Raw genomic sequence first — 24,614 nt, forward strand, 5'->3', positions numbered from 1 at the left:
AACGAGTCAGGGGGGTACCTGACAAAAACATTTTTAATGACAAAACTATGAGGAGTTGAGAGCTATAATTTTGCACTTTTCCTATTGGGACGTTTGTGAACCTCCCTGATTTTTTTCTGCCAAATCTGAGATGGTCGTGCGGGATGATTCGGAGATTTGGCGTGGAATGACCCATACGTCATTTTTGGTTCTGTTTCGGTTCTCACTGGGTTGCCAGGAAAGTTTAATTTAAGTTCCCAGAACGATATATGTGTGGTTCCCATTCCATTCCCTCGCCGTTCTCTCACCGTACCTTAATTGCTTTTCATGTTTGTTCCCTCATCGTTCCCATATGGTTCCCATAACCTTGATGGTTACATTATAGGTCTGGTCACGTCTGGTTCCCTAGACGTGCTCCTGATGTTCCCCCAACTTTGTTTATACTGTGTTGTTCAGAGCATAAGCAATGATGACTGTCCACCCCATTAAATCATATACGTATATATAGGCCTATTAGTAACAGTATTTCCTCCAGATTTAATCATGTGCACAATCCATTTTTTTTATTTTATTTCATTTCATTCATTTAACTCAACTTGGTTGGGTTGATCTAAGGTTTGGCTGTTCACACAACATCACACAAAAGATGTGGTGAGTGAAAGAAATAACTAGAGAACTTGTTACACCTTTGCCGGTAACAAGCAGGCCCCTCACAACCAATCTGTCCATCAGCGCCTTGCCAAACCTAATTACTTAGGGCTGGTATATCATGATTCAATTGCTTGCACCTGAAAAACTCCTAATCAATCTGGTCACATGGTACACTTCAGCCTGTATATAAACCTGGACTGTCAGAGTGCTTTAGTTATTTGCCTGCCTGCCTGCCTGCCTGTTGGCTGGTCATCATGGCACAGCAAAGCGCTTGTTTACCTGCTTTGCGAGCAAGCTAATAGCACTTTTGGCTTATGGCATTTGTTAGCTACATATTGTGCCTTGTTTTGTGAGCTAGTCAGTAACAGCACATGTTACATTGCTTGCTCCATTGTGCACTTGATATAAATGGTATGGTTATCTTTTAACTTCATTAAGGCAAACATTTGTTATTATTCCCCACTAGATTGTGTTCATATATGCTCAGCTGATATTTCTCTCACATTGTGGTTCAGTACATCACACCATACGTGTTGTTAGCAACTTTTCAACATTGTTTGTAAGAGAGCAGTGTGCCAAACTGATGCCAGGCGCAGGGTGTTTCAGTCATGGTGGAGGATGGGAGGTGCTTAAGTACCGTGATCAGGGTACCTCAACTATGGTGAGAGATAGTGGGGCAGGACCAAAACACATTCACAATAATAAACAAGGTTGGGGGAACATCAGGAGCATGTTTAAGGAACCAAATATGCAACCAACAAGGTTAAGGGAACCATATGGGAACGACAAGGGAACAAACATGACATGAACAGGAATAAAGTGACGGTGAGAGAACAATAAGGGAACGGAATGGGAACTACACATATAACATTCTAGGAACGAAAATTAAACTTTCCTGCCAACCAAGTGAGAACGGAAAAATAACCAAACATGACTCTCTGGGGACGTACCCAGAACTAAACTGGAACCAAGGGCTTGTGTTCCAGGAACCTTCGTAGAACTAAAAATTGTTAGTAGGGATGTTGGTGGTCAACTGCTTCTAAAGCAAGCATGTTAAATCTATTGCTCGTGTTGACGTGCGTAACTTAAAGGCTTGCGGCAAGCTTACCTAGGGCCTTTCTGAAGTATTGTGCTGTTAATGCATACTGTATACAGTATATACTGTAGTTCTAATACATAAAGACATGATACATTGCTTGACTGATGTTCTAGTGGGACATTAAAACAATCTTAATCAGTAAAAAAAAAAAAAACAATGCAGGCAGTCAGTGAAGCAGTGAAGCAACATTTTATTGCAATTGTGATGTGGATTCCAAATGTGCGATTAGTATACAGTACATGAGTGGAGTTACAAGTTCTGTTAATGAATAAGTTCCGTTAGTAGTGGGCCTATATGCAGTATTTAGGCTACGTGAGATTCAGAGCTGAAACCCATAAGGAAGTAATTGAATAATACTCAATGCAACATCCCATAACAGTAATGATGAGAGCATGTCATTACAATATTCTCACAATAATAACCACGTTGTTTCCAGAGAGCAGCAGTGAGAGGCGTCTCCAGCTCTGGAGCGCTTCTGGCTTATCACTAAGGCTGTAAATGATTTTCTATCGAAACAAGATACAAGAAGGCATTATCATGACACATCCTTTCAAAGTACCTGTATTGTGACCCTTCGGTCCAGAAAACAATCACATGATATGATGTGATAGTACTTCCAAGCTTCAAGTCATCATGCGTCTCCAACTATGGACCGCAATTGACTTCTTACAGTATGCAGCACATGAGAGAACTTCTCGCGCCGTGGACACATGCTGGCGAAAACAAGCTAAGGCAACAGAGGCGAAATTCAGTGTTACATTCTGCAATTTCAATATTCTGTGTGAAACCCTACATACATTTTTGACTTTGACATTGATATGAATGATATTTAATAATGTAATGGGCAGGCAGAAGCTAGAGAAGCGATAAAAAGGCAGAGTCAGTGGTCGAGTCAGGTCAACGGTCAACAGGTCATTGCAACCATATTGTGTGGATGTGCTGCCTGAAGAGCCACTACTGTTTGTGGAAGACATTATCCTTTGGCTTGTGGATTATCTTTTGGTGCCTATTTGCCTTGGCTTAAAGGTGAATGATGATCTAATTCAGGTTCGGAGTGTTGAACTATACTGAGGGGAATATCTCACCTAAATATGACCATTGTTTAGACTGGTCAAAATGGTGGGACCAACTGACTTTTCAGACCTACTCAAGGGGGAGATCACTGGATGGACCAAACAATGTAGATCCCACCTTGAGGCTGCCATTTGGTGGGGGCATGCTGCCTGACGGTATGGGTATGAAACATATTGATGGCTGATCTAATTCAGGTTTTGGGTGATGATCTTGGAATATCTTACGAACAGACTTTCTCTCTGTAGGTTCACTACGGGGACCAAACAATAAAGAACCTTCCCTGAGGGTGGCATTCTGTGTCGACGCGCTATCTGATGATATGTTACTGAGTGTGGAAGATGTTGTACCTTGGCTTACATGTGATGATGTTTTTCTGGTGTCTATTAAACCTTTTGCATCTTTGCTCACAGAGGAAAGGTGATCTAATTCAGATTCAGGTTCACTACAGGGACCAAACAATTTAGATCCTGATGATATGCTGCTGAGTGTGGAAGATGTTGTGCCTTGGCTTAGATACCCTGATGATGCTCTAGAGTCAATTAAATCACTTGCATCTTGGCTCATAGATGATGGGTGATCTAATTCAGGATGCTCAAGTATTGTGGATAATATCCCCCAAGAATTTGGCCACTGGTTGGACTGACCAGAGGGGTGTGGACGACCAATTCTCTTACATTGTTTAGACCTGTTTACTGGGACATGTGTTGAAGATGCTGTAATTGCTGGAGACTGGAATGCATATGCCGATGCATCCTTGATCTTTTCTTTCAGTGTGTCTCTCATGCGTGGTAGTGCTCTGTGGATGCAAATATAAGGACAGACAAGACATAGCAAAAAGGGTAAAACATGACAAAAAGATGTATTCGAGTATTGTACAAAGTATCGGCATCATGATTGGTGATTGCTGATGGTTGACGGATTGTGAACACATCTTAACACAATGTGTAAATGAAACAATGAGTACATTAATGTGTTAAGACATGGCCCCGGTTACAAGATATCTTGTCTCCAAATTGGCATATGTCCAAACCATAACCTTATCAAATACTATGTGTAATGTTACAGTGCTATTGTACACTCACATGAAAGCAATAATGAAAGCTATCGCCGGTAGAAGTGTGGCCAGCAGGATTGTGCTGTTGTCCATCCCGCCCTTGTCACCAGGTGTTACCACATCAAAATCCGTATCAGGCCCAAACACACCCTGTAACTCCTCCAAAATAGCAGGTTTATGCTCTTCAAGTCTCCTACAGAAAACACAACTTGTAATTACTGCCCTTGCAATCACAGAGACAAATAAAACACTTGTATCTTTGTTTATTGGTTAGGGGTTTGTTTTCGGCCTACTTTATGGAACAAAGTGTGAAAATCATTTTTTCCCCATGGAAACAGACAGGTCTCTTCTTTGTGTCTGCTCTGATCTGTGACAAGAAAGAGCTCAGCCTTGGTTTAAGGAAAAGGCTTACAATTGTTATGTTTTTTTTATATATATATACACTTTTTATGATATGACCTTTTATCTACTTATCAGCCACACTGATCAGAACCGCCCTGACATTTACAAACGTTCAAGGCAACCAAGTTTCAGACAACCATTACTGTATGCTTGGTCGAAAACGTCAATCACAGATTGGCACTCTGCCCTTGCCATGCCGCCATGACCGCATATGAAAAAGTGTCTTTAACAAATAATATACACTTATGGTCGAGAATACTACAGACTCCAGAGACATATATAAAGAGAGTATGGCCAACTCGAATCATGGACGACATTTTCGCTCCCCACGGCGAGGATTCTACAGTGTAACCCTATGGGCAGCATACCGTCAAAATCACTGGATTTAAAATACAAATAAGGCTTCATAGACCATCAAACTTGGGTTGTAGTATTATCAAGATCCCAGCATATAAAAACAAACGTTCACAAGTTTGTTCGTATAGAAGGGGTTTTGATGTGCTCAGCAGTGCATTCAAGCGTTACTTCCGTGTTGTTGTTGCCCAGGTAGGGCCAACGTCAGAGTCGATTTTTAAGTACCGGTAATGTACAGAAATAATATTCACAGCAATGGTCAAGTTCATGTACAGGGACCCTGATACTTGCACCAAAGTTTCACGTTGTGTCGAGATTTAGTAGCTTAAAAATAACAATGTGCTCAGCCGTGCATAAACGCAATTGCAGATAGTGGAACTGTAGGATGAGTCTGGATAATCATAGTATGAGACTGGACATAAAGAGTTTAAATCGCAGGGGGAAAGGACCTTATTAGCGCGACAGAAATAATAACTTGGTGGGCAAAGTTATGTTTTCACAGTATAGCATTCTTACAGGTTTGTCATAATAATAATGTAATAATATTATAGTGAAGTGTTATTTTTTATATCTGATAATGCTCATTAATGGGAGCGTGGGGAACGAAAATGGCGTCCATAAAACATGTGACCAGCCCAGAACCAATCAAAATAGCGGGATAGCTCAAACGTTCGAACCCATAGTTGGCCAGACTCTCTTTATATACGGCTCTGACAGACTCTACCCTCCCCTTTGCCTACATCACACATACAACTCCCTTTGCATGTTGGCTTTATGTGATTGTTTTATTGTTCATTGTTTTCTTGCACTGTATTATTTATTTTTTTATTTCTCTTTTTCAATTTTACAGTGAGTGTTGTTTTGTGTTGCTGTGTATCTTGTATATCTTGAAATTAATTTAAAAAAAATGTTTATGACAAAAAATACAGGTGTGGCATTTCCATATGGGCTGTGTAATTTATGAATATAAAAAAACATATATGCATACCACCACACCACATTCACATAATTATACAAAGCTGTTAATGTATCCATGTACACAACAATAATGTGAATTTATGGAGCCGGTAATATTCCCAGATCCTCCTACTACTTACATGTCAATGACATACTGGTGCAAGATCGAGGAGTCTACCATGGCAACAACGTCAATGTATGTCCAGTAGGAGGAAGCCTTTTCTAGAGGACTGATATCTATAATTGTTACATTTGATGAAATATGTTTCTCAAGGACTCTGAGAGAGAGAGAGAGAGAGAGAGAGAGAGAGGGAGAGAGAGAGAGAGAGAGAGAGAGAGAGGGAGAGAGAGAAAGGGGGGGAGAAAATGACAAGTGGTTTGTCTGATGCATTAAAATGCCTGTTGATGTTGCATTATTGTTATACAATGTTCACTAGAATTGCAGGATAATTACAGCCACAATCACAAACAATGATCTCGTAAATTCTACTTACTGTTTCACCTTTTCTTCATTCTGCTTCACAGCATCATGGTTCACGTTTATTGACAAACTTGCAATGTTTTCCTTTTCAGACTTGTGTATTTCCACCTGAAAATTAAAAAAAAAACAAAGCTTCTAAGACGTAGGCTACAACATGGGACAAAAATCTCAAGAAGCACAAAAACACATTACTGGAACTGAAATGATCCAAATAGAGGACTAGTGATCTGGGGGTACATTTGTTTTGGCATATTGTGAAAATTATGTTATTTACGCCTCAAGTCAAGTCAAGTTGGCTTTATTAACAATTTCTTTACATGCACTGGTCATAGAGAGAATTTAAATTACGTTTCATACTTTCCCATGCAGACATAGACATAGGCCTACTTTAGGTAGGCCTATAGTAAAGACATAGACAATGTCAGGATCCTGGCTGGCTGGCGGGTGAGGGGGGTTGTCAGTGATCGGAGAGTGGGTTGAGTGTTCAGCAGCCTGTTTCTAACTGTTTGCAAGTTTGGTGGTACAGGAGCGGAGGCACCTGTACCTTTTTCCAGAGGGCAGGAGACTGAACAGTTTGTGTCCTTGATGGATCATCAGTGCTTTGCGGGTGAGGCGGTGGTGTAAATATCCTGCAGGGAGGGGAGTGGTTCCCGAGTGATGATCTTCACTGTGTTCACAATGCGTTGTGAGCGTTTTCCTGTTTTGCTCCGTGCAGCTTGCTCCCCACACTGTGATGCAGCTGGACAGGATGCTCTCGATGGTTCCTCTGTAGAATGTTGTCATGATGGAGGGTGTAGCACTTGCCTTCTTCAGATTATGCAAGAATTAGAAGAGCTGTTGGGCCTTCCCCGTCAGTGATGTTGTGTTGGTGGATCAGGAGAGGTCGTCGCTGATGTGCACTCCAAGGAATGTTGTGCTACTCACACTCTCCACAGCATCACCGTCGATGGTCAATGGTGGCAGTTGTTTTTGGCCCTTCTGATAGTTGACAATAATCTCCTTGGTCTTACTAACATTCAGCAGGACGTTGTTGTCCTTGCACCATTTAGCCAGCAAGTCTGCTTCTTCTCTGTAGTGAGTCTCGTCGCCCTTGGTGATGAGGCCCACCAGTGTTGTATCGTCTGTAAACTTCACCAGATGGTTGGTGCTGTGGGTCGTTGTGCAATCATGTGTCAGCAGCCTTAACAGCAGGGGGCTGAGCACGCAGCCTTGTGGGGCCCCCATGCTCAGGGTCAGAGTGCTTGAGGTGTTGTTCCCGACACGCGCTGCTTGTGGTCTCTGCAACAGGAAGTCCAGCAGCCAGTTGCAGTTTCAGATGCAAATGTGATGCATTTGATGATTAAGGAGGTCACTTGTATATTCCTCAGTGGCAGATGTTTTGAAAATGTCCCAATCTGACATGGCCCCTGGCCACACGCTGATCTCCTTCAGAACTGATTTGGTGACATTTACGCTTTGTTGGTAACGGGGCAAAAGCGAGCTGCTAATGTGGTCTGACTGTACGATGTGGGGGAGGAGCTTTGCATTGTATGTGTCTTTCTGTGGGGTGTAAACAACATTCATTGTATTTTGTCCTCTTGTGGAATAGTTCACATGCTGGTGAAATTGCAGTAGAACTGTTTTGAGGTTGGTATGGTTGAAATGTCCAGTAATGACTGTGAATGACTTGCTCTTAACACCAAAAAGACCAAGGAAATGATTGTGGACTTTAGGAAGAAACAGCCGAAGCATCACAAACCCCTCTCCATCGGGTCAGAGGTGGTGGAGAGAGTCAGTACTTTTACATTTCTGGGAGTGACCCTGGCGGAGGACCTGTCCTGGGGCACTCACATCGCCTCTGCTGTTGGGAAGGCCCAGCAGCGCCTTTTCTACCTGAGGAAGCTGAGGAGCTACCACATCCCCAGACCACTGCTGGTGAACTTTTACAACTGTGCCATCAGCAGTGTTCTGACCTATGGGTTCCTAGTGTGGTTCTCCAGCTCCTAGTGTGGTTCTCCAGCAGATCAGCAGGCACTCCAGCGTGTGGTGAAAACAGCAGGGAAAATCACTGGAATGCCTCTACCAGAGATTAGTACCATCTACACCACACGCTGTCTACGGAGAGTGCAAAACATCCTGCGTGACAGCCACCATCCTGCCTACCATCTGTTCCAACGGCTACCCTCAGGTAGAAGGTACAGGTCCCTTCAGAGCCGCACTGAAAGACTGGCCAACAGCGTTTACCACCAGGCCATTAGACTTTTGAATTTGCAGGACTGCTGAGGAACATTACTGTCTTAAATGTTATCCATCTATCCTTTGGGCATTTCTGTGTGTGTGTGTGTGTGTGTGTGTGTGTGTGTGTGTGTGTGTGTGTGTGTGTGTGTGTGTGTGTGTGTGTGTGTGTGTGTGTGTGTGTGTGTGTGTACGTTTGAGGTGTCGTATTATGCACTTAATCTCTGCTGCACTTTAAGTGGGATGGGGGGGCTGGGGGGGTCAAGCACTGGTGTCACTTTTACCTCGTTTTGCACTTTACTTGGAAACCAGCTACTAATAAGTATTGTACCCCCAAACACAATTTCATTGCCTTTTTGACAATGACAATAAATTCTTGAATCCTTGAATTGAAGGCATCCGGGTGTGCGTTTTGTTGTTCACTGTACACTTCATAATCTTTATGTCATTTATGTACATAATTACATACATTCACAGTAAAGATATGTATTTATTTGTTTATTTGGTTGTTTGAGTGGTGTAAAGTGTGCGACTGGATTGCTGATCTGTCTTTTCACAATATTTAGGTTTCAGAATCTTCTTTGTATGTTTGAACAGGGGAAAACCATTAAGGTAGCATGTTTTATAAGCAGCAATACAAGGGATTCTTTCCATGAGCCTAACTCCCGTCCTCCCTTGTGGTAGTGGTCTTGTGATAATGTCGCAAGATGTTATTGTAGATGACAGAAAAGGGTTTCAACTGCTTTATTCATGGACATTGTATTAATCCGAAGATGGACTTTCACTAATCTTCATTGCATTACCGATTTTTATTTTGATAAAGTGCGTTGCACTGGACTGCACAGAGGAAAATGACTTGTTGAGGCAAAGCCACAGATGAGTGGAAGAAGTTTGAATGCCTCCCTGAAAGTTCACAAAGCTTTATTTGTGTGTTACATTTGTATTGTTTATCTTTACTTCGGTTTGATTTGAATAAATACTGCTTTGACACCAGATTTTACGCTGACCTGACCATCTATCATTGGAGGTAGCTAGGCCTAAAGTCATTGACGACAAAAGTTGAATCCAATATCTCGTAAAAGTGTAATGCAAAATCATTTTCTCTTTTGCAATCAGGATGTTTAATGGGGAAAAGTCCCCCAATAGTTTTTGTGGCTAGACTGACAGCAGGGATTTTTTTTCCTCCTCTGTGGCAAGGCACTACTGATACACGAGGCCACAAGCACAGGTGAAGCACGCGAGTTAGGATATTGGAATGTACCTAAGCAGTAATCCTGTCTGGTATGCTATTTGTATGTCTCATTTCTCCTTACCTTGACTAATGCAAAATCGTCGAGTCCACGCGCATCCAAAACCGTTATGTTTACAATCGTGGTCACCTTCTCACTCCCCAAATAGGATGTTGTGCACACCTGGCCACTAGAGGGATCCACTGTAAACTGGGAACTGGGCTCTGCCACGGAATAACGCAGTGTGTCAGTCTCCCCCACATCAGGGTCTGTTGCCTGGGGGAGGAGACATGAGAATAGAGATGGTAAGTGGTAGGTGGAGCCTTTTGTGGTCGACAACATTGAGTCTTTCTCAAAACCTAGGACAGTGTCCTTCTAAGTGTATCAGCCTAATTAGTCACGGCCAGTGATTGGATACTCTTTGGTGAACTCTATAGAATTTCCAATCACTGGGTGTGACTAATAAAGAGTATCCAATCACTGGGTGTGACTAATTAGGCTGATACACTTGGAAGGACACTGTCCTAGGTTTTGAGAAGGGCCCACGGTGTGACTGACTCTCGCCAGAAAGATGTAGTTCCACACATTCATCTGCAATTGTACACTGAGGCAGACTTCTAGGGAGCAAAAGAAATATTCAACGACACCTTTGAAATAACAAAGTCAATGTCATGCTGTCAATATTTCATAAATCAAATAATCCCTTTCCCTGTTGAAGTTCTTCCCAACAGCTTGATCCAAGATGGATTTGTGGAGCTAAGTGGAACAACATGTGGAGCTTAACTTGATCTTTGCAGGATGAATGTACAGTAGTTCTGCTAACAAAATATAGCCATATTTCATGAAGTTCTGACGATTTCAGGAGATATGACCTCTGTTTGTATTCATTATAAATTGTCAGTCAGAGTAATGGAGAGAATGAAATGTAACCTTCACGTTGATAACACAAAATCCGATTGGAACCACAGTGAATGTGTAAGCTTCATACACAGGTTGACTGAACTCAGGAGCCTCATTCACATCTGTGACTTCAACCTCCACCTGGAGAAGGAGAAAATTGCACAAAAATACACCAACAGGTTGTGAAAGCTGGGAGTGGGTGAGCAGGACTAGTCGTCTTACCGTCTCCTTCGTTGTACATAATTACTGGTGGGAGGATTTATTTTATTATTTTATTATTTATTACACAGGCCTATTCCCTAGACTTGCCGTTGACCTCTTGTCTTAAGCCAAGTTTACAACAAAATATTAAGTGATTACAAATTGACATTTGTATAAACCTATTATCTTATTTCATTATTTCATTACTTGTGACCCTCTGTTGTTTGGTCATGTCTTTGGTCATGATCTGCCCTGTTACTGTCAGTCCTGTGCATGTTCATTTCTTTGTGTGGCATAGAGATAAATATAATTCTTCTTGTATAACCTCTGCACAGACTACATTATGGAGAAACTGACCATTAAAATCGACTCAACATTACTTGAATCAAGCAGAAATGTAGATAGCTAGCAGGATAGAGAAACACTGGGAAAGGCATGGACAACAGAATTTGTGACGGTACATAAACATGACAATTGAACAAAATAATAGCAAACAGAGCTCTGAAACTTCCCAAGTGTATGTACATTTTCACCTTGGCCTATCACTGCATTGTATTTTCTTCTTTATATAGCTTATTATGTAAGTAATGTATTTCTACTGTTTTACCAAACTGTATAAAAAGGTGCATGGGTAAATATTTCTTACCGTGGCTGTTGCTGTTCTCTCACTGTCATTTTCTTGTGATGCCTGAGAGAGATATGAGAAATTAAATACAACATGTGTCATGCCACTATTTTACATTTAAAACAATGTATTTTTTCCTTCTGCTTGTCTGAGTTAGCACACTTAATACACAGACTTTAAATTGAATCAAGTCAAATTGAACCGAATACATTTAAATCTAAACTGCTACACTATATTTTTTTTTCTTTTTTTTGTCGGTAAAAGTCAATAGCTGTCATTTTATGAACATTATGCATTTGTGTATTTCAATGAAAATGTTTACCGTTATGCCCAAAGTGATCATGCTTTCTTCCTCATGATCCAGCTTCTTTAGGACTGTGATGACACCCGTTATGGTGTTGATGCCAAAGTGTTCCCAGTACTGATCTGGATTGACTGAGATACAAATGATGAAACCAAAGGAAGATCATACAGCCTGTTATATACACTGTTTTTTTAAAACCATGGGTTTTTTTTTCCGTTTGTTTTTTAATGGCTTTTGGGGTGAGCGACCATGGTTAAAAAAAATATATAATATATATAAAAATATATATCACTGATTCTTGATAAAGCGGCTAAAACATGTCTCTGCAATAAACTGCCAATTCTGATGAAAATAAATTATATTTTCATGAACAAAATGAATCCAGATAAAGACCCAGGGGTCTGTTACACAAATGTACAGTCGTTTGAAATATTTAAGTGTAATTTTATTACTTTTCATGGCTATAAACGTGCCCACACCCTGTATTAAACAGCTGTCCCAAGGAAAGACATCATCATTTCAATTGACTTAAAATGTAAAAATCACTGATATTATTGAATAATATCACCATGATGTGAAAGTCCATATTGAAGTGGTTCTGCAGATATGCACATAGTGTGTGTAAAGCAATATTTACAACTATTTTCTGATTGCTCAAAGTCTGTCCAGCATATAAGTCACCACCGTCAGATTTTTTAAAAAAGACAATAAAATCAGGTATGCACAAGGTCATTGTCATTACTTAGGACCCCTTTTCAAACCTTTAGCTCTACTGAATACTTCACCATCACTGAAGCTCCTGTAAGTTTACTAATTTCTCCTCAATTTCTTAATTTGTTTGGACACTGGTACTGTCCCAACCATAAACTGTCAACACTGTCGGGGGTTTTAATACTATTATGTTACATTAATGTTAATTATATATACTTTTTCAGAAGCGGCATGAAGCCCCTAAGAAACAGAGCGAAAAGGAAGTGGCTAATGTGAGCAAAAAATGCATAATATCGTCGGCTTGCTACCAAAACCGCCTAAGTCCGATTTTGGGGTTTTCGGAAAACAGGGAAAAACTAGGCACCAAAGGGGGCGCCAAACATCAGTGGCGGTTCTAGGAAATCTGAGACCCTGGGCAAAGAGCAATTGTGAGTCCCCCCTAATAATTTTGGTCAAAGGAGATTTTTGCAGAACTCCCCTTTTTTACTCCCCTACCACATCTGCATCATCCAGTCATCATGTCTGTGTCATTGGTCCACTACAAACAGTACCAAGATATTCATTTATTTTCTTTATTTATTTTGAGTGAAGCTGCAAGTCAAACATGAAATGGCTCCTAAGGAAAACGTAATTATTAAATAAATTATTTGGAGCAGCAAAACAAGAACAATGCACTGCACATTATTTTGATAGTTATACTATTCTTTTTTATTTTTATTCCAAACTTTAATCCTGGATATGGTGAATGATTGAAATATTTTGTAGACTTTGTAACAATCTAGCATGTTATGTATTAAGTTCATTATGTCTAACTGTTTAACTTAAACACTTAGGGGTTTATTTTGTCTTAAGACATCTACATCTAGCATGCTGGTAAATCTCATGTCGACCAACAGACTTTCACAGATTTCTTTATCTTTCTAGTACTTTCAGTCATATTAGCTTTCAATGAAACATTATTTGCATTCTCATCCAAAGTATAACTCTTTTTGTCATTGTGCCAGAGCAATTGCCACAATGGTAATGCATACATTGCTCATATCAGGGCAGATCCCGACTGCACATAGAGTAAGCCATGCAGTGGCATCCAATCGCCATGTTGAGGTCCCATCAGTCATGGAGGAGGATGAAGGGGTGGGGCACTTCTTTGGTCCTTGTACCTCCTCACGAACTGTCTCCTCCTTGTTTATCATCTTTGCTTAACTTCTGCTCTTCTCCATGCTCATAGAACTGCCCCACCCTCCCAACCTTGCCCATGACCGAGGTAACCTGGTCATAGAACTGTGCCCCGCCCACTTCAACACCATGACCGTGGCATTCAGAATATGGTATAGAACCACTACTGGATCCTTTCCACATTTGGAGTAATCCATTTTACTGTGCAAGCTATAATGCATTGTATTAGTGATATCAACCCAATGCTGTTCAAAATCTACATTATGTAGAAGTAACAAAAGAACATGATACAGTCTATGGTAGTTTTCTATAGACCTGTGATGACATCAAATAAAGCACATGATTAATAATTGCTCAGTTCGGTTCAAGGCTACAACTATCAATTAATGTAAGGCTACAACCATTGAGTGATAAGATTATCTCAGACAGATGTCTAAGGATGAAGTTTTGAAACATGGCCATTGTCTTTGAAGAGAGAGAGAGAGAGAGAGAGAGAGAGAGAGAGAGACTTTTAACAGATGTAAATAAACTGTTTCTTGCATCAAAAATGGCTAAGTCAAGTTACCCAAGTCATTCACATTGGCAGAACAATTGTGCACAGGGCCCCAGGATGAATAGATAGGGCCCCCATACCATCTGCCAAGATCATAATAGGGCCCCTACCCCTGCCACCTGCAGGAGGGCCCTAGGCCTACAGGCAAATGCCCTCCTTGTCCTCCCTATAGCTACGTCCCTGGTCATTCATTTTCTCATAGGCTGTGTGTGACTTTATACATACAGATTTTTGACTCTGGTTACTGTTGTGATTGATCAATGACCCTGGCAGAAAGGCAGGGTGATGCAGCTGTGGTAGGGGAGTAAGTTTATGCAAAAATCTAATTTCGACCAAATTCGGACTTAGGCGGTTTTGGTAGCAAGCCGACGATATGTAAAAGAGTGTTTTTTTGTCTCACACCGTCAGATGTCACCACCGTCAGATTTTGTTCCGCTCATCATCTTGTTCCATATTTTACTAAATTGTGCTGGTTAATGAAACATTACCAGACATGTTAGTAATAATTGTGACCCAAACTTAAACTCCAGCCTCCACTGAGGTGCATTTGGAGGGTTTTTTGTCACAAAACCTGACGGTGGTGACATCTTATGTAGTTCACAAAAAAGCATGTGTTTCACATGTTTTTAACAAGTTTTAAGAATATGCTTCCAATAAGTATCTACAATTATGTTGAATTGCAAAATTAATTCACTTAAATACAGTAAACATATTTTTTAATTTCTAATTCTGTCTGACGCTGGTGACAAAACCAAGAGCGAGCCCATTTTATGAAAAATGTAAAACATGGGGAGCTTGGCCAATACATTCACTGCACAGCCAAGACCTTCATCTATGATAATACACCTCTATATTTTGGATTTGAACAACTTAAAACCTGTTTATGCCACATTTTCAATAATCTAGGTCTACTTCCTAGAGTATCTAATAAATGAAGAAAAAACACATGCACAAACATACTGTGCACACACAAAAATAAAGTGTTTATACTAGATGTCATTGACTTGAGAGGGGTATTTATTTTGCTAAATGTAGGTAATAATTAGGTCACTTTCACCACCTTCAGATTACTGTCACCACCGTCAGTTCTTAAATCACCACCGTAAGAAGGAGTTTTGGACATTTTAAATGAATGTGCTTACAAAATTTTCCTTTGGAGTTGTTGAATTATCAAAGCAATAGCAACTTTAAGCCTACACGAATATTTGTGAAATTACAAAAAAATGTTTGATCTATTTAGGCATTAAGTAAGCATTGTCTGACAGCACATATTTTTAAATTAGAACACATGAAGCAGTATTAAAATAGAATGAAAGTGAATTCTCAACATTTAAAGGCGTATGTGTGAACCAAAAAACACACACAATCACTTAAAAACTCCAGATACATATGCAACCAAATCAATACACTTTTTATTGCTTTTAATTGTGTCTGACGGTGTTGACAAAAAACAAGGTATGATCGGAGAAAAGCCTGATTTCTGAAAAAAATTCAAAATGGGGAGATTGGCCTTGTGCATTTCTGAAAAGCCCAGACCTTTGTCTACGAAGATATACCATATTATTTTGTAATTCACATTGTTTTTTTCTTTCAAGATTACAACCTGTTTTAGCCACTTTCTCAAGAATCAGTGATATGCATATGCATATATGCATGGTTTATGGCAAAGAGTATTCTAGGTTTAGGTTTAGTTAAACCTTGTTACGAACCATGGTTTTCATGATTATACCAAAAACCATGAATAACTGTGTTCCATGGTAAAACTATGGTGACATGTGACAACCAGGGTTAGTTTTCATAGTAGAACCATGCTTATCTTTGTAAGGGCTACTACTATGACAGCTACTGTACTCCTGTGGATAAACCCCAGTAGAACTATGGTTGGTTGATAGTACTTACAATCACCGTAAAATGTGGGAGTAAAACCATGGTTACTGCATTAAAATCATGGTCGATTTTCGTAAGGGTAGAGTAATCATGACACACCATGACCATGTTACTACATAAAAATCACAGTAATACCATAGTAAGCCACAGTGCAATTATGGTAGGTTCAGAGTACTGAGAGTAATCATGACATACCATGGCAGAACCATGGTAAATATAGTAATACCATAATAAACCATGATCCATTTTCGTAAGGGTGGATAGGATAAAGAGTGCATGCAGTAACCTTTGATTTCTTCATGCCACTACAACTGAGGTGATCTGTGCTAATTTCGGGGCTCAAACCCTGCCACCTACCAGTCAGTTAGGGCAAGAAAGGCACAGCACGACACTGCTGAGCAGCCCTGTAACTAGCATTGAGGACACCGAGGTCATGACCTCTGTATTTTTCTGAGAGGTTTTTTTTTTTTTTTAATTCGGAGAAATTAAAAAGAAACTAATATACGATGAAAGTCGTTCTGACTTTGATTGGTGTAAAGATCAGCATGCATTCCCATTTGTATTTTTTAAAATTAAGTCCACCTTGTGAAATCACATAATTTCTAAAACCGACAGCCGCCCCTGCTCTGAACACCACGAGATAGAAGGGTAGCCCGCTGAAAAAGAGAGCATAACCCGCTCTTAAGGCACCTGCAAGAAAGGGTGCTGAATGCCTGAGCCCTTTTAAAGAAAAGCTGCCTTCAGCCTAGCCTGATCATCATCGACGTTCAAATCTCTTTGAGACTTGGTCTGACCAAGAGGATGATAATTAACGTTTCCCAAACGGCATGGTTGACCTGCCTCCCTTGGTTTGCTTATGATTGTTCCCGTATTTGTGGGGACTCAGAAAGTACTTGAATTGCTCTTGACCTGACTAGTTGCAACGCTAAAAGTGTTGCGTCACTAGCAGGGCACAGCATGGCTACCCTCAGCCTATAGAAACCTAAATATCTCAGCCTCTGAAGCACATAAAAAACATGAAATAAGTTGCATTTAAAGACTGAGACCCTCATCTTTCATTTGAATGTGTTCATTTATCTCAAACAAACAAATATTTTTAATAAAGTTGTCTCAAATCTCATGAACCTGAATGTTGCGTAATGCAGCTCCAGGCGCCAGGGCAAATGTTGCGCAATGCAACATCCAGCATCAATGGGTTAATACACGTAGTTTCAGTGCTGTTTTTCTGCCATGTGTTAAGAGGGCTAACACTGTTTATGTAGACAGGCTGTGTAAACTGAAGCCCAACATGTAGGCTACGTTCCTTAAGTTTTGTTACTGGCTTATTGGACATGGGCCATGTGTGGGACAGTTCCAGTTAAAGAGGTCCTTTACATCTGTGGTCCCCCAATAATCTTGTGCATTTAATATTCTATCTAAATCAATTTAACGATCTATGTGCAGTATAGTATGCCATCACTGTTGTGCTATCATTGAACTTTGCAGTCTGTTTATCTGCAGTGTTACCTGTACTGATGCCGTAAATGATCTGGTCTTCCTCTTTGTCGACACCCAAAGCTTGTATTGGTTCAGGGTGCACACCATATAATGAAGCCATCTGCATAAATGAATATCTGAATGTGAATATTTGGCATGACTACACTTTGGCATTCCTCCTCATCATCATTAGTAGTAGTGTTAATAATAATAATAACACTACTACTATCATCATCATCATCATCATCATTATCATTATTATTATTACAATGCACAATAACAATAACAACAAAAAGAATAATAATATGATGTTGATGTTTCCTGGTGATACATAGCGCTGACTGTAATAGCATATAAAGACCCTCTTACCTCATTCTCAAGGATGTAAGCATAATAGCTTCTGTGCTGAAAGTAAAGTACATCAGTCACGCTGATCATAACAATTGCGTCATCCATTTTACTGTCGATGTCCTGTAAGAGGGGAAAATATATTAATTGAACTGCAATTAATTTATACATGTAACAGTAAAAATGCATGTATATGTAATATTCAGGAAAGTATGTGTGGTGGCGTAATATGCATGGTCAACGTAAATATCTACCTTGGCTATCACAGTCAGAGTATAAGAGTTAGTGATAGCATAGTCCAGTGACTTCTTTAACACTATCCATCCTTCTGATGTGATATCAAACGTATCCGATGGTGGCTGTGTACAGAGAGTGGAGGAGATCCGCTGAATAAGTATGACTACACCACATCAACGCAAATGTTAACAAGGTTTTTCAATTTCACAAGTCTATGGAAAAGGAACATACCTCTATGCTGTAGGTTACAGTGTTAAAGACTGGATTTGCATCTGCGTCAGTGGCTTTCACTTGAACCACTTTGTAGTCCACTGGCAAAGACTGTGGAGGCATGAAAAACACTTTAATTTATTTTGGCAACAAAGGTCACAGAATAAGATCAACAAAACTGGCAGTCCAGAAACTAAAAAAAACCCCAAAAAACCCCCCAAAAAACCCAAACACATCGACAACATTTGAAAGTCACTCAAAAATTACATTGCAAAAAAATTCAAGGAGAACAGAAAAGCACAGAAGATCCAATCTTCAGATTCAAAAGTCACTTTGGACATTAACATCCAAAAAAGGTTCCAAAAACTATTCAGATTCACAGCCCAAAAACATCCCAAAAAATCAAAAGAGGTTCCAGTTACTCACTTTAAACAAGGGAGGTGCAGTGGTGCCATGTATAAATATACTCATATCTATAATGTGCCCATGGGAACCCATGTTCAAAGCCAGTCAGAGTTAGTTTTCAACTCTAGCCAGCCCATCACTATTTCCCATTTATATCCTGTCAATAATATTTCACTATCCTGTCTATAATTTATGCAAAAAAAACGCAACAAAATATCTTGGGCTACATTCTCTGAGGCTTTGTTTTTACTATTGTTTATCTTTGTATAGGGTCCTTTAATGTTTTAGAGGTACTTATAAATAATATAAATGAAAATGTGGTAGGCCTAATGTTTTTTTAAATCCTCACTCAAAACAACCTTAATGATGATAGCAATCTTAATAAGCAATTCTGATGATAACAATCAGAAAATTAGCACTTTTAAATGTTACTAAGGGTGTTCTAACCTTTGAGGCCTCTACTTGGTAGACATCTTTTTCAAAAACGGGTGCATGGTCATTGATGTCAATGAGTGGTAGGGTTCGGGGGTTCATCACCTAAGAAGAGAATAGAAAATAATATTACTGCAACCGGATGACTGCTGGTGTCAATGATAGCATGCTAAAAGCAAAAAACAAAGGCAACAACAGTTGTTGAACTTACGCCAGTGCTTTCACACTTGATGTAGTAGGACAGAAGTTTTACTCCGCCATGCTGGAGTAAAATAATAAATAAGGATTACAGAACAGGTATTTGACATTTTGCCTACATAAATGCCACCCAATCACAAATTTAAAGAACTACATTACACCTTACTGTGGCTTTGCATGTACACTAGAATGTGATCAAAACACTCTTGCCATGTTTTGACATTGTGACATTGTGACATTGTGTTGATACTGAGTGGGTTATGTTTGCAAACAGCCATCAGCTGTATGCAATCTCGCTGGGTCTGAGCTGAAGGGACTGTGGGCTGCCTGCTCTGTTTGTGCGGCTGGAAAGCTAACAGCTGCCCCCACCTCCGGGTCGATTGCCGGCCACGCCCCTACAGTTCACTGTGTGGGGATTCAGTGTGATTCGTTGTTGCACCATCCTATTGCGTGGCATTCAGTGCTAAGGCATTTTGATAGACAATCGTTTATCCTGCCCACATGACTTCCGAGCTACACTAGACCCCTGTCAGATTTCAGCTGTAGGGGTTTAGCTCGCTAGGCTAGTCTGCCATCCTAACCCAATAAAATAGAATATCAGAATCACACCCGAGAATGTGCACTTTTCTACAAAACATTACCAGTAATAGAACGAAAAACATTATCAAAAAGACAATCAACCAGTAATAAATTATTATTTTTCAATTGTGATTGAAAATGCATGCCAACACACTTAGCGAGTTATGCCACTTGCCAAGGCATTTCCAGGGACTCCGGGCCCTCCTTTTTGGTTGTAGCCAAAGGTGAAATGTTCCGCCACTAGATATCAACAGTCGATATAATATATTCATGAATGCAAATTAATTCTAATATTCTTATGGATAAGTCACAATCAAATGCGTCTTCATGCTCTTTGACCAAGATTTCCTTGAACTGGGTTCAAAAGCGTAGGCCTAAATCTCAATGGACAAATGCTATCCTATGCACAGGACCAAAGACTTAAAAAAAAACCTGGCTGAACCTTTTATTTTTCTGTCATAAACTGCAAAACATTATTTTTGTTACATATGCCATGAACCTGAGCCTGAAAGAAAAACATGAAATTGAAATTGTATTACTACACTGTAATAGTGTAATAGTGTTAATGAGAAGATTCAAAGCAGCCTTACTTCTTCAAGCACGTCTGCATCAAGCGGTTTCGTGGTCAACACGGTTGCAAAAGAAGATCTAACTGGAGCAAGGGTCAGAAAAGAGGCGCAGACAGGACATGATGGAGACTCAAGGATCAGATCTGCTCCCTCTGGCCGTTCCAATATTTCAATTGTGCCTGGTAAAGGAAAAGAAAACATATTTGGATTATTAAAAGGTACACTGTACAAGATTTTTAGTTGTTTATTTCCAGAATTCATGCTACCCATTCACTAATGTTAAAGTATTCATTTTGACTGGAAAAATTGTATTTTTAATAAAAGAAAAGGGAGATCTTCTCCATGGTCCGCCATTTTGAATTTCCTGAAATAGCCATTTTTAGCTGCAAAAATAACTGTACTTGGGCCATACTAGAAAATATTAGTTTATTACTTTGTAAACGTTCATGGAAAGATCAAATTTGGCAATAAGCAGCCCAGTTTCAATGTGCAGTATAGCTGCAGCACCTTTTTTGACCATTTCCTGCACGGTGTACATTTAAATGATCACTTAAGTCTTGATTGTTTTGGTCATATTCTGACTTCTTAATTCACACTTAATGCACATTTGCCTTATTATGTGGCAATAATTGAAGACCTCTCTTCAAAAGTGTAAGATTCAAATGCAGGTTGGTGGTATTTATTTTGGCAACAAAGGTCACAGAAGAAGATCAACAAAATTGGTAGTCCAGAAACTAAAAAAAAAACAAACAAAAAAAAACAAAAAAAAAAACAAATCGACAATTGAAAGTCACTCAAAAATTAAATTGCAAAAAAATTCAAGGAGAACAGAAAAACACAGAAGATTCAATCTTCAGATTCAAAAGTCACTTTGGGCATTAACATCCAAAAAAGGTTCCAAAAACTACAGACTTACAACTTACAGAATCAAAGGCTTCTGGGATACGCGGTGCGGCTACTTTGACAGTTGACGCGCGTCAAAAAAGTTCAGCTCCCTTCTACTTTATGCTAATTACTCGCTGCCAACGCGGAGCGTTATCCAATGAATTGTCGAGAACATGAGGAATTCCCATGAACTCAAATCTCAAAAGAAAGTGAATAAAGAAGCACTCATCAAATTTATTTTTTCATTTTTAATCGCCTCACATCACAGACGTTTCGGGCTTACACCCGTCTTCAGTATGAAATGGGCGATTTCGCCTTTGACCCCAGTAGGTGTGACTTAAATAAACTTAGTTACCCAAAATGCCACCCGCAGGTGTCTCCAAAAAATTCCCATGAAACCAAGGGCTATGTTTTGCTGCTTAAAGTAGTTTTACAGTCGGTCCCCCTACAATGTACACCCTTTACCGAGGTAATGCCACGTCATCCACCTCGGTACGTACCGGGCCTAGCTGCAGTGTAACCCAAACAAACCGCCGGGTGGCACTTGGGAGCGCTAGCTATAAACGCTTTACCACGTGGTAGTCTCTCTCTCCTCTCTCTCTCTCTCTCTTTCTCTCTCTCTCTCTGGCCTACAGCTTACCCTATTGCAGCGCTCCCGTGTGAGCTTGGACGTCCAAAATGTGTTATTACCATATGGAATATTTTACGATGCTGACGGCATATTAATATATGCTTATATTCACCAGCACGCACCGATTCAGCGGATGACAACATGCCTATAAAATTGTGTGAGAACACCTCCAGGAAGTAGGAAGAGAGTCATAAAAAGAAATAGCCTAAATAATGTAATGAATTTTCTTTTTTTTTTTTTTTTTTTAAAATGATGATCGGAGGAAGTGCATTAATGTGCAAGCTCTGACAAAATGCAAATTGAGTGTAGCCAGAAGTCATACCGATTATCGCATCGCAAGATTTGAAACGTCTAATATTGCAACTTCAGACTTGTTTTCTGGATGTGGATACTTTTTTCGTTTGGTAAAATTACTGAGAGTGCAATACACCTCACCGCAGTAACCTACAGCGCCGCGTTTAAGCGTTGGCTATTTATCTCACATCGCCAACAGCTGGGGCGATAACCTAACCTACACTTCCCTAATGAATTTAATGTTGTCACATAGGCAAAAATTAGCAAGCGACTGATATTGCTGTTTTCGTGCTCAAATTAAGTGTAACCAACTGTCGGTTATGTGTCGCAGGTGATATAGTGCGCATTTTTCCAGCGACACCTCTCCTTGTTACCAAATACCCTGGAGAGTAGGCCTACTGTACACCACAAATAGGCCTACGCCAAGACACAAATATTGAGTTTTAAAATAATATTTATTAACTAACAGAAATCTAAAAGAGTCCCGGGGCACCCCAAATCTATACAAGTCCGAAATTCCAAATTTCCTTGGAGATCCCCCCCCACAGTCATCCGTTCCGAAGGAGGCGGAGGAGCGGTGGCCAGGTGTCCATCCATTGCGAGGCTGGGGAGACAGGAAGAGCTTGGTGACAGTAGGCTTGATTCCATAGGCAGTCCAAATGACACTCACTTCCATAATTAAGTAGGCTACGCAGGTAATCGCTGCACTTATTCCACGTGATTTACAACATGTTGGCACTGCACTCGCTAGTCTAGGTTAAACGTTAGGGGTGAAGTTGCACAGCACTCGCACACGGCACGGCTCACTGCAAACAATGTGTGCTGCGATTCACCTGGGTAGGCCAGCGGTGTTAAAAGTGAGTCCAAGTACAACTGGGTTTGGAGAGAGAGAGAGAGGGGAAATATATGCTGGGAAATATATGCAATGTCATCTCATAATCATGGAGTTCCTCATGCGATTTCATCTGGGTCAGTCAGAAATGCATGCACCTTGAGCACCGGGAAGTGTGTTCATCATATGCATGGCTTAAACTGACTTTAATGTTTGCCAACGTGCTATAGTTTTCCTCTCATAATAGCACCTGGCGACTGTGACCACAGTTAGATGACCTCGCGCGCGTAAACCCATTAAAATATAGCCTAGCCTTCTGTGGCTATTCAGAGCAATATGAACCAATCAGGTCGGCATTTGTCTAATATTTGGAGACATCGCCTTGCTCTTTCTGCGGGGAATTAAGCGCCTCTCTCCCTCGCTCTCTCTCGCTCCCTCTCCTCGCCCACACACACACACACACACACACACACACACCACACACACACACCACACACACACCACACACACACTTTTTGGAGAGGACGCATTTAAACTGTAACAGTTTAGACAGTAGGGGAGAGCAGGGACTCATGAAACTCGGACGAATGAAACACTGCGATTTACTCGAAAACTTTAACATAGCCTATCCGAAAGTATGAAAAGGGATTTAAGTGTCAGTAGACACTGTCGGGACGAATGAAACACCCGTTTCATCCGTCCCTCTCGCCCATTGACTAAAAGCAGGATCAAAATAAATGGGAGCACTTTGAGATGACTATGTTCCAACTTGTCTTGAGCACCGTCGTAGCGCAACAAATCATTATCGTAAACATAGCCTAGATAATTGGAAATTACAAAAATAGGCTACATTTTATAGACTTTGGCTATTGGCTAAGCCGACTCCTACCTGTTTGAATTTAGTGCAGCCTTACAGGGAGGACGTTAATTTGGCATAGGTCAACTGCAAGAGACTACTAATTTTTGGGACTTGACCGTGGATGTGTGAATAATTAGGCTACGGATATGCAACAGGCATATTTAGCCGCACTCAGTCATTCATTTGGGTAATGTCCCGACCCCGTGTGCTTCCGCGTGCATGCATGGGGTGGGGAAAATACATCAAGCGTGCCATCACCACCCCATCCCCCCCGACGGGACCCACGAAACTCCCACTTGAAGATCCAAGCAAATTGTAGTCTGTCAGTATTTTAGTGGGGCCAGGTGTTAGTTATTCCTGCAGGGCCTGGTTTAATCTCAATAAGTGCCAAAGAAGATGTTTTGCCCTCATTCCTAGTGTTGTGTTCATAAAGCGCCATGTTCGATTTGCTGTAATAGGCTTACGATCAGTAAGCCTCAACTTGTCCTGTCGTGTCTTTTTCCTTCTTTCGATATTTTGTAAAATAGGCCCACGTTAAAGAGCCTAAAATACGATAATAGGCCTAAATAAGGCTAATAAAGTGAGCTAAATAAGTCAGGCCTAAATAAAGTTGTTTTAGAACTCAGGCAATGCAGAAAATTTGCGGAGGGATTTGGATTAACTTGGCACTATAGGCAACCGATGGCTTATGACGTTTCCAATGACTGGGCTACAAGATTAGGTCGGGTAAGCATATTGACTTTGTTAGACCACCAGCCCAACATCTTGATGCTGAAGTGGGGGAGGGGTGTTTTTTCACTTCAAATTT

General features: G+C 40.4%; 1 protein-coding gene across 1 annotated transcript; it reads right to left on the minus strand.

Annotated features, from left to right (window-relative positions):
- Positions 1-1,915: 1,915 nt before the first annotated feature.
- Positions 1,916-24,245, minus strand: LOC134456714 (cadherin-3-like). Its single transcript, XM_063208194.1, has 16 exons — positions 24,173-24,245; positions 20,327-20,484; positions 19,171-19,221; positions 18,975-19,064; positions 18,144-18,233; positions 17,930-18,034; positions 17,697-17,798; positions 17,358-17,448; positions 11,543-11,655; positions 11,242-11,283; positions 10,425-10,535; positions 9,579-9,770; positions 6,065-6,159; positions 5,711-5,848; positions 3,886-4,050; positions 1,916-3,599 (listed from the first exon to the last, which is right to left on the minus strand). The coding sequence occupies exons 1-16, from the start codon at positions 24,243-24,245 to the stop codon at positions 2,873-2,875; spliced, it is 2,343 nt and encodes a 780-aa protein (XP_063064264.1). The 3' UTR covers positions 1,916-2,872.
- Between the last annotated feature and the right edge of the window lie 369 nt (positions 24,246-24,614).

The sequence above is a fragment of the Engraulis encrasicolus genome, chromosome 1, assembly GCF_034702125.1.
Source record: "Engraulis encrasicolus isolate BLACKSEA-1 chromosome 1, IST_EnEncr_1.0, whole genome shotgun sequence".
NCBI lineage: Eukaryota > Metazoa > Chordata > Actinopteri > Clupeiformes > Engraulidae > Engraulis > Engraulis encrasicolus.